The sequence below is a fragment of the Arachis ipaensis genome, chromosome B9 (assembly GCF_059453495.1).
Source record: "Arachis ipaensis isolate K30076 ecotype BB chromosome B9, ASM5945349v1, whole genome shotgun sequence".
Lineage (NCBI taxonomy): Eukaryota > Viridiplantae > Streptophyta > Magnoliopsida > Fabales > Fabaceae > Arachis > Arachis ipaensis.
Genome location: NC_142444.1, coordinates 2432126 through 2449628, shown reverse-complemented (window position 1 = coordinate 2449628; position 17503 = coordinate 2432126). Strand labels below are relative to the sequence as shown.

Below are 17503 nucleotides of genomic sequence, written 5' to 3'. Positions count from 1 at the left end.
GTAAACCGTGGTGACCTACCACGGTTTACACTCAAGAATGTTTCCTCCTAAACCGCTGGGACCTGCCACGGTTTATGCACGTTTCGGAAACCGTGGTGGGTTGCCACGGATCACATAGAGTAGGGTTTTTGCACATGCAGGTAACAACAATCCGTTTTGCACATTTAGATAAGGGATTCTGCCATTTTATTTAAATAAGTAATTTGCCCTAATTATTAATAGAGAAAAAAACTCAAATTATATTTTAATAAATTTTAAATGAGTCACTTTGATTTTTAACAAATTTTTACCAATCTAAAAATTTTCGAGAATTATTTTTATTAAATGGATTGGATTGATCTTTCTATCATTTTAAATAAGAACTAATTTATTTGATAATAATAGCTTTTAGAATCCAACTATATTATAATAATTTTTTTTAGAAATCTATTTATGTGACACGTACGTTATTAAAAACTTTATTAAAAATAAGGGAAAGATCAATATATTTTACAGAAATCTTTTTCGGATATTTTTAGAATAATAAAAATTTGTTAAAACTAAAATGTCTAATGTAAAATTTGTTACTCTAATTAATATATTAAAAATTATCTACCGGCTATAATGCAGTTTCATCTCTAGATGATATTTTTAAGCAAAGATTAAAATTTTTCATGGCGTTTTAAAAACTTTTAAAATTTAAGACCCTAGCAACAATTTAGTCGGTGACAATTTAGTGGACTTGGCAACGATTTTGGACAACGGTAGATAAAAAGCGTAGTTTGTCATAATTTTTGAAGCATTAAATCGTCGCTAATTTATACATTTATTGGGGATTTGGGGTGATTCTTTTTATTATATTTATTAGCTTACTAGTTTGTGACAGTTTTTTTTATCATATTTAGCGACAGTTTAAACTCTAGAAATTGGGTGTTATCGGTTCGGTTTGGTTCGATTTTAGACTAAAAATCAACCGAATCGATCTGTTCGGTTTTCACAGAGTATCAACCAATCGGTTTGCTGTCTGTGCAACAAACGAACCAAAAATAGTTTGATTGAGTCGGTTTTTTTGGTTTTTAAATCTTAATTAATAGAAAATTAATCTCAATAAAATGATGTTCAAAACAATCAATAAATTGAAATAATATTATATTACATTCAAATTCAACACAATTTCAACTCATTCCAACAACTAAACATAAAACAAATACATTTGTTAAGTTTAAAATTTTTATTTTAATGCATTAGTAAGCCACTTCTTCGGTTCGGTTCGATTTCTGCTGAGCCAACCGAAAACCAAATCGAACTGATCGGTTTAATTCGAAAAAAACCAAAAAACCAATTTTTCAGTTTCTATTCAGTTGTTGTAAATTTTGGCTCGATTTTGCGATAAATTTCGGTTCAGTTCTGTAACTTATACCCCTACTCTAGAATATTATATGAAAAAAATGATCAACAATATAAAACATATAGTATTTAATTTATTAAAAGAGTGTATCATAATCGGTAAGAATAGTTTATAGGGTTAATTCTAATGTCAAATCGAAATCAACTAGCTACGACGACAACAAACAATAAAAAAGTATGATAGCATATTACTTCCATTGATTTTAGTAGTTAATTAGTACACTTCTTCTTTCATTTCTTTCTAATATCAAGGAATTGAAAATAAAAGTTTAGAAATTAGTATAATTGGTATCCATCAATCAAGCAGGAACTGATGATAAGGGGGAAAAGAAAGGAACAATTAGGACAAAAATAATCATGATTTGATACCATACAAACATGCATGATAGATGGTTATTTTTTTTTCTTCTTGTTTTCAGCAATAATATTCTTGAGTAGGTTTGGTTTTGGTGAGTAGATATAGTCTTAGTGCAATATTTGAAATTGGGTATTTATATAATAACTATATTTTTGTTTTGAATAAATTAACTTTTAACAAAAAATTTAATAAATTGATTTATGATATTTTAGATATTAAAAATATTATTTTTAGTAAAGTATAAGAATAAATTATTTTTTTAATTCATACAATGTAATTTATTAACTTTTTTATTTTTTAATAATTATGAATTAATTTGTTGCTTTTTAAAATATATTAATTTATATTTTTATTTTCTTATGAACTAATTTATCTAATATTTTAAACTAACACATCAAATTTTCTATTGAAACAAATTTCAAATAAAAATTACTAGAACTAATTTAAAATATTGCTCACACTATAGTTCTATATTATTATTATTATTATGGCCATTGCCCACAAAGCATAGATTCTCTCTCTGTATGTGCCTCTGATTCTTTCTGCCCATAAAAGCTCTCTTGCTTTTTATAGTCTCTCTACACACAATGCATTACCCATCTTTTCATGGATTCTATGTGATATTTGAATACTATCTACAAATTTAAATATTTACATAAATACTAATAATTAGGAAATTAAAATGGAAATACATCAAATTTAAGGCTAATTTTTTTTTTGATATAGAAAAAGGTTTTGTGTAATTCATCATTATGAATAATTGGTGTGTTTTTTCTTAATATGAATTAATTTTTTTTTTTAATTTTAAGTAAACAAATCTGACCTCAAATTTGGAGAAGTATTAAAATCTGAGGGTCAGATTTTATAGTGTTACAAATCTGAGGATCAGATTTGTGTATTCAAAAAAATTAAAATAAAAAAACTCAAATCTGACCCTCAAATTTGTATTTTTTTTTAAAAAAAATTTTAAGGTCAGATTTGTGGTATCAAAAGAAAAAAAAATTAAAATCCACAAAACTGTTCCTCAGATTTGTGACCTTCCACAAAAAAAAAAAAAACCAACTCTCTACATTATTTAAAAACACCACCACAATCTCAATAATAAAAATAAAAAGTGCAAATGTAATAATACAAAAAAATTATATAATAATAATATACAAAAAGCATTTATAGACTCTTCTAGGCACATCACTTAATAACCGTGTCGTGTAATGTGCACACAACACGTAACATAACATAGGTGCAAGCTCACTCACTCAAATCACTCACTTCAAAATTTGATTCCATACTACACTTTTTCCATCTTGTATAAATTAGGCACCACCCCCTTATGAATTTTTCATTCATTGCAACACAAGAAACTCTTCCTAAACCCTATACACTCACTTCAATAGTTTGAAATAATAAAACACTAAAAAGATGAGCTATGCACAACACTCTCCTCCTCTGGGGTCTGGTTAGTTCTTTAATTTGCAACCCTTAATTAAATAATTAATTGCGTTTGATTTATTATTCTTGGTTGAATTTTGGATTTCCTAGTTGTATGTTTAGATAAACTCATTATTAATGTTTTCACTTTTGCCATAACCTTTTCTCCTCCTCCTCATATATCACAATATTCATAAAAGAAAATGAGCCGACTTAATAAGTAAAGGATAAATAGGTTCCTAACCTTTTTTCTCGCGAACATTTTCGTCCTTAAAGAACGGAAAATACATTCATGTCCTTGACTCCTGTAAAACGTGGACATATTAATTCTTTCGTTGAATTCAGGCTGTTGGACCCGTCGAAAAACTCTAACTTGGCAAACGTGGAGCGCAAACTCAGGTTAGTTCCACGTTTGTCAGGTCAGAGTTTTCCGACGGGTCCAACGGCCTGAATTCAATGGAAGGGTTAATATGTCCACGTTTTATAGGGGTTAGGAACATGAATGTATTTTCTGTTTCTTGAAGATGAAAATATTCACAAGAAAAAAAGATTAAGGACCTATTTGTCCTTTACTAAAAAAAAAAGAGGATAGTATACATACATTGTAATTCTTCTTTTCATTTCTTTTTGTGGCGCATATCTGTCTCTATATATAATAGCAACTAAAAGAACCTTTTAATTGACAATTGCTTTCTCTTAGGTTTGAACTATAGTATTATATAGTTCATGCAATTTACTCCTTAAAGCTTGGCTGTTGGACCATTTAGAAATATTGTTGCTATTACTGATTTATTTGAAATTTACAAGGTATTACTAAAACAAAAATTATTTTTAGAATACATGAGTGGTTTAATTTATTTTCAATATGTATTTGTATTCTAACATGTATTTTATACAGGTGATTGATTTTGGTGGTTGATTTTAGTGTACATGTAGTATAACTCATTATTATTATAGCAATTGGTTATACGGTTTTTGTGGCCATTAAAAAAAATTATGGACAAATTTTATAATTGTGATTAAAATTTTTTAGCAACAAAAAAACAAAAGATTAATATTTAATTATCGATAAATATATTAGGAATGATTTTTTATTGCTTTTAAAGGCAAAACAAATTGTTTCTAGCAATTTTTCTTTGTAGTTTAATAATATATAGTAGAACTTGTATTTGATTTTTTTTTTTTTTTGGCAGGTAGTAAAACACCTACTAGCAGAAGAACTTTTGAGTTTGGAAAGACACATGTAGTGAGGCCAAAAGGGAAACACCAAGCTACTATAGTTTGGCTCCATGGTCTTGGTGACAATGGGTTGAGGTATGAATAACTTAGGGAAAATACATTTTTTCAACATTAAAATGTCCTATTTGGTGTTGATATATAGAATTATTATTCTATTATTTTTAAATTTCAGTTTTAATTATAATATCTGTCTTTTTCTATTATTAATCTTGATAAAGTTGTTCTATAAACTAACATTAACTTTTGGATGTTTAAATAATATTAATTTTCTGAGAAATTTAGTATTCTCTTAATTATAGAATTTATAAAGTTACTCTTATTTGTTTTTGCTTCTTTGGTATATACAAATTAGTGTGTTTTCATGTACTTGATGGTAAAATTTTGAGGGTTCTTATTTTTAATTGATGGAAGATTGATTTGAAAAGAGTATATACAAGATTCTTGCATTTGGAAGGGGGGGGGACCATGTTACTACTAAATTATTTATTTTTTTAATTTCTTTACCAAAATAAATGAACAGCTTGATATTTACATATGAATTAATAACAACTTGAACATTATTCTATGTTATTATTCTTAATTAGAACATACACAACATAATTTTTTTTTTTTTGTGGCAGCTCATCTCAGCTCCTGGAATCCCTCCGTCTTCCAAATGTAAGAAGAATTTCTCATTTTGATAAATCTTTGTTAAGTATATAAATTATTAAATAAAGATTACTGCTAGGTTGCCAATGGTCTAAATGTACAATGTGTACAATGGACTAAATCTTTAACTCCAATATGAATAAAATGAACATCACCCATATTATTCAGAATAACCATTTAGGTACCGAGGATAATAAACATCTCATCTAAAATTCTGATACCATGTCATGAAACCACTCATCCCAAAAACTTAAGCTGATAGGAAAAGATAACACTAATGGTTATATCTCTAATACTAAATCGAACATTCTTAAACTTCCATTGTACACATTGTACAAATATTCCATTGACTCCTTATACTTCCTCTTAAATAAAATATGGTGCTTGGTTTCGCAGATAAAATGGATTTGCCCAACTGCTCCAATCCGTCCAGTAAAGACACTTGGCGGTTTTACTTGCACTTCATGTATGTTATTATATCTCTATTTTTCTTTTTTAAATTATGACTAATATTCGAACTTAAAATTTTTAGATAAAAATAAAAAAATTATACCATTTAAATTATAGTTTATTGACATTATTATATCTCTCATTATATTTATATACATATAAAAAGTAATTCATTATAATTAAAATATTATTATTATTATTATTATTATTATTATTATTATTATTATTAATGAGTGATTGGGATGCAGGGTTTGACATGAGAGAAGTATCCTCCTCCTCCTCTTCAGAAAATGGTGGAAATGATGATTGGGAGGGTTTAGATGCCTCAGCTTCTCACATTGCCAACTTGTTGTCTACTGAGCCAACTCATGGTGTGCTGCTACTTCTTCTTTTTAATACATATATAATAATTAGATATAATTTTAAAAAGATAATCATTTAAACTTATTTTATTAATTTAACATCTATAATTAAGTACTTATTATATTTAGTATTATCAAACTATTCAAGCGATGATTAAAAAGTATAAAATAAGATCATTTTAAACTGTTTTAAGCTAGTTATTTATTGTCTCTACTACTCAAAATTTTTTTATTTATTTAATAGTTAAAATAAATAATTGTATAATATAATATCAAAATTTTACAACTCAAAAATTTATATAGAGTGAGTTCGATGCTGATATGTTGTTAATTAAACCAATTTTCTAAATAAATAAAAAAGTTTAACATAATACAAAATAGACTTATGCACGTATAATTAATTTGTTAAAAATATAACTATTTATATATATTTTTTATCAATTTAAATTTTACTAGGATAAATAGTGAAATTTTATAACATAGTATCTGAAATTCTATAATATAAAAAGATATAGAATGTGATGATTAATTCTTATTGACAACAAAAAACTTTGACATTAAAAAAATATTTATGCAAAATTTTACGTAAACTCAAAAAGAGACGGAATTTGTTAGTCAAATCTATAACAAAGCTCTTGTGAAAGACCAAGACATATTAGATAATTTGTTTCTAACCAATTGTGGTCAGCTCACTCATCTGCTTAAGTAAGTGTTGGGGTTCGAATCCTATTTTGTGCATGCAGTAATTTATTGGTCAATAGCAGACTCTTAAATGGAGTTCAGATCCGCAACAGATTAATTTTTGACCTATCGGATTAGGAGATACCATTGGCAACAAAAAAAAATATATATATATATATACTCTGTCTATCCACTTAAATTTTTAAAAAAAAGTAATAATTTTGTAACATTATTTTGAATGATGTTATATATTGTATGGCAGTGAAAGTTGGAATAGGAGGGTTCAGCATGGGAGGAGCAGTAGCAGCATATTCAGCAACATGCTATGCAATGGGAAGCTTCTCAAATGGAATGCCTTACCCTCTCTCCAACCTCACTTCTGTTCTTGCTCTTAGTTCATGGCTTCCTGGGGGACCCACTTGTAGGACCCTTTTAAGGAACAACAACAACGTTAACACCATACATGCTAAGACTCGAGCTGCTTCATTACCTATTTTCCTTGCACATGGAATTGCTGACGATGTTGTGCTCTATAAATACGGACACCAATCTGCTCACTCCTTATATTCTGCTGGTTTTCGATGCATCACTTTTAAATCTTATGATGGGTATGTATCTAATCTAACTATCTATGCATCTTTTTTCTGTATACTAATAATAAGATGCTTATTATTAAAATTGTTATAGTAGTTATAAATTAATGAGTTATAGCTCAAATGGCATAATCTTTCCATACTCAATTAAGAGGTTACGGATAAGGGAAAGTATGAGAAGCTAATGGAATATCTGTACAATGTGCACAATGAAGGTCTAGAGAGTATTATAGATATAACCATTAGTGTTACCTTTTTCTATCAACTCAGTTTAAACTTTTAATAATAGTCTATTGTCTCTCTAGCAGGACTCTAACTTTAATAATAGTCATTGTAGCATTTACACACAAACATATATATGGTGTATAGTTATATAACTTTAACAATATTTAAAAGAATATTAATTATTTAAATTAGTCTTTTAAATTTTAAAATTAAATATTTTTAGTTTTTTAAATTTTAAAATATACAAAACAGTTTTTAATGTTTATCTCTGTTAGATAATACAGTCCCTTTTTAATTTAATCCGAAGAGTTAAAAAAAATCTCAAAACAGTCTCTGAAAATTTTTTAAAATTCTAAAACAGTTATTTAGATTAATTAAATTGAAGAGGAGTTGTATCGTCTAATATAAAAAACGTTAAAAATTATTGTGTATTTTGTAATTTGAGAAGACTCCTATTAAAAACTTTAAAGATTGTTTCTGGTAATTATTCTATTTAAAAATATTAATAAAATTAAAAATTATTACATAAATATAAAAAAATATGATACTAATTTTAATAATATTTTTTAAATATTATTGAAGTTGTATAATAACTATAATCAACATAATGATAATTATTAGAAAATAAAGACTTATGTACAGTTGTATTCATATAAAGTTGATAATTTAATATTTTTGACTAAATTAACATCTAATATTTTTTTATTATCAATTTTACACAAAAACATCTGAAGGTAAATTTTCACTTTATTATAGACTTTGCCTGTATGATATCATTACTTATTAATTAATTAATTAATTATCGTGCATGCAATGCAGGATTGGTCATTACACAATTCCTACAGAGATGGATGATGTCGCCAATTGGCTCAAATCAAACCTTGGCCTTGAGGGATAAATTAAATAAAATTGCAAGAAATTAAATACTGATGTTGGTTGTTGCGTTGAAACAATGAGGGAACTAGACACTTGTCTGATTTTCGCCTATGTTATTAACAATACTAATTATTAATTAACGGTTGGTGATAGTTGCACTCTATTATGTATTGTACTATTTAACATTACAAGGGAAACTAGCTTTAATTTGCAAACAAGTATGTATATGTAATATATATAATCCTCTTCTTTTTTTTCCCCTTTTCTTTTTTAAATCTTTATGCACAATTATGGTTATAAAATTGTATGTTTAAGTATACTTCAATTTGCATGATTTACCATGCGCATAATATATAAAATCCACTAAAAATGAATTTTTGTTGAGTTTAAATTTTATATATTTTTAATTGATTTTTTATGTTATTGTATTTTAATAATTTTGAATTTTTTTTCTTCTTATGTTTGAACGTTGGCAGCAAAACACTTTCCCATATATATACCTCTAAAAAATCGTTTAAATTAACTGTAAATCTTACTTATTTTTCATTTATCCACTTCTTCACTTTTAAATTTGAGAAATATCTAAAGTAAATACCAAATTAAATTTACAAATAATTATATCCAATATATAACAAAGATGTCACATAGTAAAACTTTGAAGTCATAAATCATAAATAAACTCAGTTTATTTGTCATTTTATACACTGTAAGAAAAAATTTACTTAATTTCAAACCCATTATGATCCTCAAAATGAATTGAATTCGTCAAACTAACTCATTTATTCACAAAAAATAAGAATAAATTAAAGTATCGTTTTGTCTTCAATATTTGGGATAAGTTCTAAAATTGTTCCTAATATTTAAATCGTCCTATTTAAGCCCTAACGTTTCAAAATTGGCTTAATGTTATCCTGCCGTTAAGGATCCGTTAACAGAATTGACGGCGGGACAAAATTGAGACGATTTTGATGAAAACATTAAGTACAAAAATGATACATACATAGAAATAAATTTTAATTTTATCTTTCAATAATATCAATTTTTTACTGTACATAGTTATTCAAATATTTTTAATCACATCTAAGTAAATTACACTTAATCACATTACTTTCATTCTAAATAAATTTATTTTTTTATAATTTTACTTTTAAAGATTTTTACTCATCATGAAATGTTTATAGAATGACTAGTACATAAACTTGCGAAAAAGAACTTGTATAGTGTTTTATATTATTTTTTTAATTAAAAATATTATTTGTATATTAAAATCAGTTATCATGTATTTGTGTATAAATAAATATGTAGTTTAACTTATTTTTAATGTATATTTTATATTTGGTAAAAACTCAGGTGTAGTCAATTTTATGTGAAATTGATAGGTAAGAACCGTTTGATAAAATTTAGTTAAATTATTTAACTGTACTTAGCTATCAACTTCATTTTAATAGCTGATTTTGGTGCTAATTTTATATACATCTAGCATGATTATTTTTTTTTATTTATAGTTTGTTTGGTCTTGTGTAAAACCTTAAAAACATAAACATAAAGCACAGCCCAACCCAGCCCAACTCAAAACAAATAACAAAACCCTGATTCCCAAAACAAAAACCCTAATTCCCAATCCCCAAAGAGAAGAGAGAGACAGAAGCGAGAAGTGACGAGAGCAGAAGCTACTCACTCAGGCGACAATTCAATCTCCCTTCTAACCCTTCCTCTCGGCGTCGCACCGTCGCCGTCACCATCTCGCAGTTCGCAGGTTCGTTCTTAGTCTCGCAATAATCCATTCTGGAGAATTTGTTCGTCGATTGTTGCGTCTAGATTTCAACAGATGAGTGCCACCGTGATTCATGGCTCTAACACACAAGGTTCGTAATAATCTCTCTGTTTTCACTTCTTTCTGTTAGAGATATAGTTTCTTAAACACACTTATGAACTTCAACTTCGAAGCAAAATGCTCCAATTTGTTATGTGTTAATTTGTTTGTCATTTACAAGTAGAAAGCAAGAAGAGAAAGAAAAGACGAGCAAAATCAGATCCAGATCTTCCGTCTTCTACAGGAAAGGTCGATTGCGGTAAGGTTACTTCATTCCTTTGTAAGGTTTGCTTAATTGTTGAAGCAAATATTTTGCTTAACTGATATTGAATCGAATCGAATACAGATCAAAACGAAGCAGCGGATGGAGTCTTAGTTGATGATGACTTGAATGAGCCAACAATGGGAGAGAAACTTGCTACTCTCACCTTAGTGGATGAGAACAAATCCAAAGAAGATAAAGTTCAAGAATCTTATGATCCTGCAAAACCTCCAAGTGCAGACTCTGTTCATGTTTTGCTTAAGCAAGCATTAAATGCCGACGATCGCACCCTTCTGCTGGATTGCTTGTATACGCAAGATGACAAGGTTCAAATTTTCTTCTATTGCTTACTCTTTTAAGTTTTAATCTTAACATTGAATTGTGCTCATGCTATGATATATCTCTTATGGATGATTGAACTCCTTTTGCAGGTTATTAGAAAGTCAATTGCACAGTTGAACCCATCCAATGTCCTAAAGCTTCTGCATTCTCTCATTTCCATTATTGAAACTAGGTAACACATCCTAAAAGTAAATGGTTTATATTGTCTATGATAAGCATGGCAATGCTCCTTTTGAGTATACAACTTAGCTTCAAATAAGTTTAGAGCTGATATATTTTTTGCACAAATTCCTGATTAACTATATAATGAAGTTTCTCCCTCTTTCTTTAGGGGTGCAATTTTGGTATGTGCTCTTCCATGGCTAAAGTGTCTACTTGTGCAGCATGCCAGTGGAATAATGTCCCAAGAATCTTCATTACGAGCTTTGAATTCTTTATATCAGGTTTGTTTTGTACTTATGTACAATCAATTTGATGATTATATTAGTGAAGAACTTCGGCTTCCTTGACTTCTAAGTAATTATTCTTTTGTATTTCATGTCTTCCTGCTGTGCTTGAGAAAAGAATTTTGTTTTAATGTGAAAAATATAATCAACCCTCTTGAACTTTGTTTCATTTGCATTTTACACCCAAACCTTCTTAAAACATGCAATTTAACGCCTTTTGTTAGCTGCTTCTAAAATTACCCTTTGGTTAAGCGATAAATTCGTCAATAAAACATTGTGTGATTATTATATTTTATTTTTGATTGGATACGTTGATTGTGCAGCTGATTGAATCAAGAGTCTCCACTTTCAAATCGACTATTCAGCTTTTGAGTTGCTTGGACATTCTTTACTCGGGAGTAAGCTGCTTTCTGTTTTCGACATGTAATTAGCAGGTGATCAGCATTGACCTTATCCATGGTTTTTGCTTTGAACAGGTTATCAATGCCGCGGAAGAAGAAGATGAAGCAGCAGTGCCTGTTATCTTTGAAGACAATGACGATAGTGAAGAAGAAGAAGAAGAAGAAGAATCAGATGAAAGGGATGCAATGGAAACTGACCAAGACAACAAACATGGAGGAGACCAATCAGATGAAGAAGCACTTGATGGTGATAGTGACTTTGAAGATATTTATGATACAATGATGGGAGAGTGATCATGATCATGATGTGCATATAATAATTTTAGATATAGCATAAATTGATGTATTTCATTGTTGTATCTTGGAACATACCATCACAATTTTGAAGATTTCAAGAGACTTGTTTATTGGCTCAGTTAATCAAGTATTTGAAATGTTTGATCTTTTCACTAATTGAATGAATACCAATTTTGAGTTTTTGTTTACCATATTTTTGGTTTTCCTTTGCGCTTTTGTGGAACACGCGTTTCATGAGGCAACTCACGAGGAATAAGGAGTTCGATCTCTGTAGTTTGTAATAGGCCTCAGGAAAATTACATATTTTCATGTTGTTTTACTCAAATTTTTGTTAATGTTTAAAATAAAAATGTGGGTATCTCAATATCGCAATTGTAACGTCAAATAAAATTAAAAGGAATAAAAGTAACAAATAAACATATAAATGTAAGGTACCGGTGGCAAAGTAAACTGCAGAAATTGAAACAAATAGGAAATTAAAAAGAAGATGAAGGAAGAAATATGAACGTTGTAAAATGGTATCGAGCTTGTAATTTAAATAACTTGCAAGAGCAAGTTTGAAGAGGAGAAGGCTTGTGATGCAGCCTTGAGTAGAGAAAACAGAAGAGAGAAGAACGAGATTGTGATTGAGAAAGAAAGGAATTTTGGAATAATCCAATTGAATTGAAGAGTCAAAGCTATATGCAGTATATATAGCTGTACAAATAGAAAAAATTAAATAACTAACTAGTGGTGTAGAATTTAAATCTAACAAACTAACCAACCTGTCAACTATACAAAACAAATTCTACAGCTATACAAAACAAACTCTAACAGATTGCTATTTTGCTGCATTTCAATTTTATTGGGCAATACAAAGTATGCAGCTGTATTATGTCACAGCCCCCCGCAAGCTGGTATTACTTGGGTTGTGCAAATCAAGTAAGCCCAACTTGGAAAGCAAGTGAGAAAATGGTTTGGGAGCAAGGGGTTTAGTGAAAAGATCTGCAGATTGATCGCTAGAGACAATGTGCCTGAGATTAGAAATTCCTTCTTTAAACTTGTTTCGAACCACATGACAATCTACCTCAACATGCTTGGTTCTCTCATGGAACACAGGATTTGATGCAATGTAGATAACCGAATTATTGTCACAAAAAATATCAACCGGAAGAGGAGGGTGAATGTCAAATTCCTTTAAAAGCTTGAGTAACCAAATAAGCTCACAAGTGCCATTAGCAAGGGCACGATATTCAGCTTCTGAGGAGGACCTTGAAACTGTGGCTTGCTTTTTACTTTTCCAAGAAATGAGAGTGTTGCCAAGAAAGAAGCAATAGCCACTAATAGATTTTCTAGTGTCTTTGCAAGCACCCCAATCAGAATCTGTGTAACCAGACAGTGTAAAGGAATTGTTGCTTGAGAAAAATAGGCCTGTTGCAGGGGATTGTTTAAGATATCGAAGGATTTGATAGGCTGCCGTCAAGTGAGTATCAGTGGGTGAATCCATGAACTGAGATAAGCACCCAACTAAATAGCTAAGGTCAGGTCTTGTATTTGTAAGATATAGAAGTCTGCCCACCAATCTGCGATACATGGTTGCATCAGGAAGAGGAGAACCTGAATCCTTAGACAGGAAGGTAATGTACTCCATAGGCGTAGAAGCTGGCTTGGCACCAAGTAAGCCACAATCCGTGATTAAGTCTAATGCATACTTCCTTTGATATAGAGCAATACCGGTTTTGTTGCGCGCTACCTCCATACCAATAAAGAACTTGAGGATGCCAAGATCCTTAATCTTGAATTTATCATCTAAGAAAATCTTAACAGCCCGAATTTCATCCAGATCATTCCCTGCCAGTACTAGATCATCCACATAAACAAGGATGGCAGTAAATCTTGTACCGGTGGATTTAGTAAACAATGAATGATCATTTTCAGATTGAGTGAACCCCAAGTCAGCAAGAGTAGTAGAGAGTTTGATGTTCCACTGGCGACTAGCCTGCTTCAAGCCGTACAAAGACTTCGTCAATTTGCAAACTAACTTGGGATTCGAACACTGCAGTCCCTTTGGGAGCTTCATGTAAACATCTTCATGAAGGTCGCCATGAAGAAAAGCCGTATTCACATCAAGCTGATGAAGGTGCCAGTTCTTCGCTGTGGCAATTGCAAGGAGAACCCTCACAGTGCTCATCTTCACAACGGGACTAAAGGTGTCAATGTAGTCAACTCCGGGAATTTGAGTGAAGCCTTGGGCAACAAGCCGCGCTTTGTGTCTCTCAATGGTGCCATCCGGATTGAATTTGGTACGAAAGATCCATTTACAACCAACTGCATTCTTCCCAGGAGGAAGAGGAGTGATGATCCAGGTCTTGTTTTGCTCCAGAGCAGTGAGTTCTGCCTCAATAGCCTTCCGCCAACAATCATGCAAGACAGCCTCAGAATAGTATTTGGGATCCGGGTTATTTATGAGAGAGAAAGTAAAGGCTTGGTGCTTGGGAGAGAATAATGCATATGACAAATGATGAGAAAGAGGATACTTACAAGTTGAAGGTAATTGGAGCGTATTCATTGGATCTCTATGTGATGAAATGTGGAAACAATGGAAATCTTTAAGATAAGACGGTTGTTTTCTTTCTCGTTCAGACCTTCTAAAAATTGGTACAGCAAGTGGAGGTTCAATGTTAGTGGATGTATGGTCTAATGATGCTTGTGCTGATGCTGGTTCCAATGCTAAGGATGATGCAGAAGTAATTATGTCATGAGAAGATGCCACTGGCGATGCAGAACTTATAGATGAATCTGATGCAATGCTCATAGTGGGAGGTGCTGGTGTGTCATGATGAGATGCAGCTGTATTATATGTGAAATTATCATAGTAAAATACAAAAGGGTCAGAATTTGACAAGTCCAATGAATGTTGATGCATGGAAGGGAGATCGCTTGTCACTTGTTTAAAAGGAAAATGGTGCTCATAAAATTCAGTATTCCTTGATATGAAAAGTTCTTTTGTTTTCAAGTCAAACAGAATGGATCCTTTTGTCCCTGATTGATACCCGAGAAAAATATATTTTCGAGCTCTTGGATATAATTTTCTTCTACCAGCACTTAAAGTAGTGGCAAAAACTAGACAACCAAACACCTTGAGAGAAGTTAAATCTGGTTTAGCGTTGAAAAGAGCTTCATAAGGAGTTTTATGTTGTAAGTAAGTGCTTGGCAGTCTATTAATTAAATGTACCGAATGTTGCACTGCATAGTGCCAAAAACATTTTGGAACATGAGAATGAAACAAAAGTGCTCTTGCAACATTCAATATGTGTTGATGCTTCCTCTCAACAATTCCATTTTGTTGAGGAGTCTCAACACAAGATGTTTGATGCAATATTCCTTTTGAGTTGTAGAAAGAATTCATTTTAAACTCCATTCCATTATCTGTTCTAATTTGTTTCACAGTTTTATGAAATTGGGTTTGCACCAGTTGAACAAAATTTGCACCAACCTCGCAGTTTCTGATTTCAATTTCATGCAATAAATCCAAGTGAACCTTGTTTTATTTTCTACAATAGTAAGAAAATATTTATGGCCAGAAGTTGATAGAATTGAGAGTGGCCCCCAAATATCTATGTGTATTAAGTCAAAAGGATTTTCAGAGTGTGTATTACTATTAGAAAATGACAATTTCTTTTGTCTAGCAAAGTGACAAGAATCACAAACATGAGATGATGAGATGCACTCGATGAATGGAAATGTATTTTTCATTATGGACATTCTGCTATATGGTAGATGACCTAGTCTAGCATGCCATAAGGCTCCTAAATTCTGTTGCACTGTCAAATTTATTAAGGGTGTATGAACTGCTGGTGTAGTTAGCTTCCAGGGTTGAGCATTCATCACATAGAGATCACCAATGACTTTAGCTTGCCCAATCATCTTCAATGATGGGAGTACCTATATCTCACAAGAAGAATCAGTGAATTTTAATTCACAATGCAATGACTTTGTGAGTTTAGAAACTGAAATCAAATTGTATTTAAAGTGAGGTATGAATAAGACATTAGTAAGGGTCAAATGGTTCGAAAGTTGTACAGTGCCACAAATGTTTGTAGTAGTGGTGGAGCCATCAGGTAGATTTACTAAGACCGGCTTCATGTAAAAGAAAGTTTTAAAAGACTCTTGAATGTAAGATGCATGATCAGTGGCTCCACTGTCAAGTATCCAAGAGGTTTTATTAAAATTTGATGACATACTCAAGAAATGCCTACCTTTTGGCTGAGTGAGGGTGGCTGAAGAAGTGATGTGGTTAACACTATGGGAAGCTGGCATGAATGGTTGTTGGAGGAGGGCCAGTAAAGTTTCTTTCTGATCTGGAGTTAATACAAGTACTGTATCATTACTCTTTTCATCTGAGCCAGAATCAGTGATCTCAGCACTAGAATTCTCAACTGTCCCTTCAGTGCTGATTTGATTAGCTACTCGTTGTTTTAAGTGAGCAGGAAAACCATTTTTCTTGTAGCAAGTTTCTGCTAAATGACCAATTCGATTACAGTAGCTACAAATCTTAGAAGTGTATCCTCGACCATAGAATTTCTGAGTGCCTCCTCTACCTGTACTTCTCCCACGGCCTCTGCCTCTTGCTGGGAATGAACCACCTCCAGCTGAGGCTTGCGCTTCCAAAGAATTAGTCACAATTTTGCTATCAGACAACTCACAATTCAACTGACGTTCCTGTTGAGTTAGCATAACTAGGACAGTGTTGATTTCAAGCAATGGCGTCATAAGCATAATTTGTGATTTAACAGTGGAATATTGTTCATTCAAACCTCTCAAAAATTTAACAACATATTCTTCAGATGCATGATCTCGAACGATTTTTAATCCAGAAGAACAACCACTCACACAAGCAACACAATTAGGGATGGCATGTAAATTTTCTAATTCTTCCCAAATAGCCTTCAACTTAGTAAAATAAGAGGTGACAGAGAGATCACCTTGTTTGAGCGCATAGAATTCCTCTTTCAACTCACCTACTCGAAAAACATCTCCATGCGAATAACGATGCTTCAAATCGTTCCATAAATCTGGAGCTGAACTAATCCACATCACGCTTTTAGCGATCTCAGGACTGAGAGAGAGGTTAATCCAAGAGAGAAGAAAATTATTGCACCTATCCCATGCTTCGAAAGTAGGATCGCCTTCGGTCGGTTTCGGAATCGATCCATCAAGGAACTTCACCTTAATCTTCGATCTCAGTGCTCTCCACATGTCATGCGACCACTGGTAATAATTTTGAGGCGTTAGCTGGACGGAATCAGAGAAGTTCCAAGACTTTCACCTGGATGAAGAAAATAAGGACTGATCAGATCAGAAATGGCAGAAGATGAGCTGGATCTGCCGATGTGTGTTTGAAACTGAGAGAATTGACGCATGAAACTAGTGAATCTCTCAAAATCTGCAGCAAAATTCGATGAATGACTCGCATTCGAATCTGATGACTGATCTGCCATTTTTGAATTTGGAGGCTCTAATACCATGTAAAATGGTATCGAGCTTGTAATTTAAATAACTTGCAAGAGCAAGCTTGAAGAGGAGAAGGCTTGTGATGCAGCCTTGAGTAGAGAAAACAGAAGAGAGAAGAACGAGATTGTGATTGAGAAAGAAAGGAATTTTGGAATAATCCAATTGAATTGAAGATTCAAAGCTATATGCAGTATATATAGCTG

At 31.4% G+C, this 17503-nt stretch overlaps 2 protein-coding genes across 2 annotated transcripts; both read left to right on the top strand.

Annotated features, from left to right (window-relative positions):
- Positions 1 to 3085: 3085 nt before the first annotated feature.
- On the top strand, positions 3086 to 8508 carry LOC107614658 (acyl-protein thioesterase 1). The gene is made up of 7 exons (XM_088499590.1): positions 3086 to 3200; positions 4366 to 4486; positions 5032 to 5068; positions 5456 to 5525; positions 5758 to 5880; positions 6815 to 7160; positions 8190 to 8508. Exons 1-7 carry the CDS (start codon positions 3164 to 3166, stop codon positions 8266 to 8268), a joined length of 813 nt encoding a protein of 270 aa, XP_088355716.1. The 5' UTR covers positions 3086 to 3163; the 3' UTR covers positions 8269 to 8508.
- Positions 8509 to 9809: 1301 nt separating this feature from the next.
- On the top strand, positions 9810 to 11998 carry LOC107618860 (WD repeat protein). The gene is made up of 7 exons (XM_016321034.3): positions 9810 to 10111; positions 10244 to 10318; positions 10406 to 10647; positions 10753 to 10835; positions 10995 to 11106; positions 11433 to 11507; positions 11586 to 11998. Exons 1-7 carry the CDS (start codon positions 10075 to 10077, stop codon positions 11802 to 11804), a joined length of 843 nt encoding a protein of 280 aa, XP_016176520.1. The 5' UTR covers positions 9810 to 10074; the 3' UTR covers positions 11805 to 11998.
- The last annotated feature ends 5505 nt before the right edge of the window (positions 11999 to 17503 follow it).

Coding starts and splice junctions, on each gene's coding strand:
- LOC107614658 (XM_088499590.1), top strand. CDS start 3,164: ATGAGCTATGCACAACACTCTCCTCCTCTGGGGTCTG. Junction 5,069..5,455: donor AATCCCTCCGTCTTCCAAAT/GTAAGAAGAATT, acceptor TTGGTTTCGCAG/ATAAAATGGATTTGCCCAAC. Junction 5,526..5,757: donor CGGTTTTACTTGCACTTCAT/GTATGTTATTAT, acceptor ATTGGGATGCAG/GGTTTGACATGAGAGAAGTA.
- LOC107618860 (XM_016321034.3), top strand. CDS start 10,075: ATGAGTGCCACCGTGATTCATGGCTCTAACACACAAG. Junction 10,112..10,243: donor TCATGGCTCTAACACACAAG/GTTCGTAATAAT, acceptor ATTTACAAGTAG/AAAGCAAGAAGAGAAAGAAA. Junction 11,107..11,432: donor CTTTGAATTCTTTATATCAG/GTTTGTTTTGTA, acceptor TTGATTGTGCAG/CTGATTGAATCAAGAGTCTC.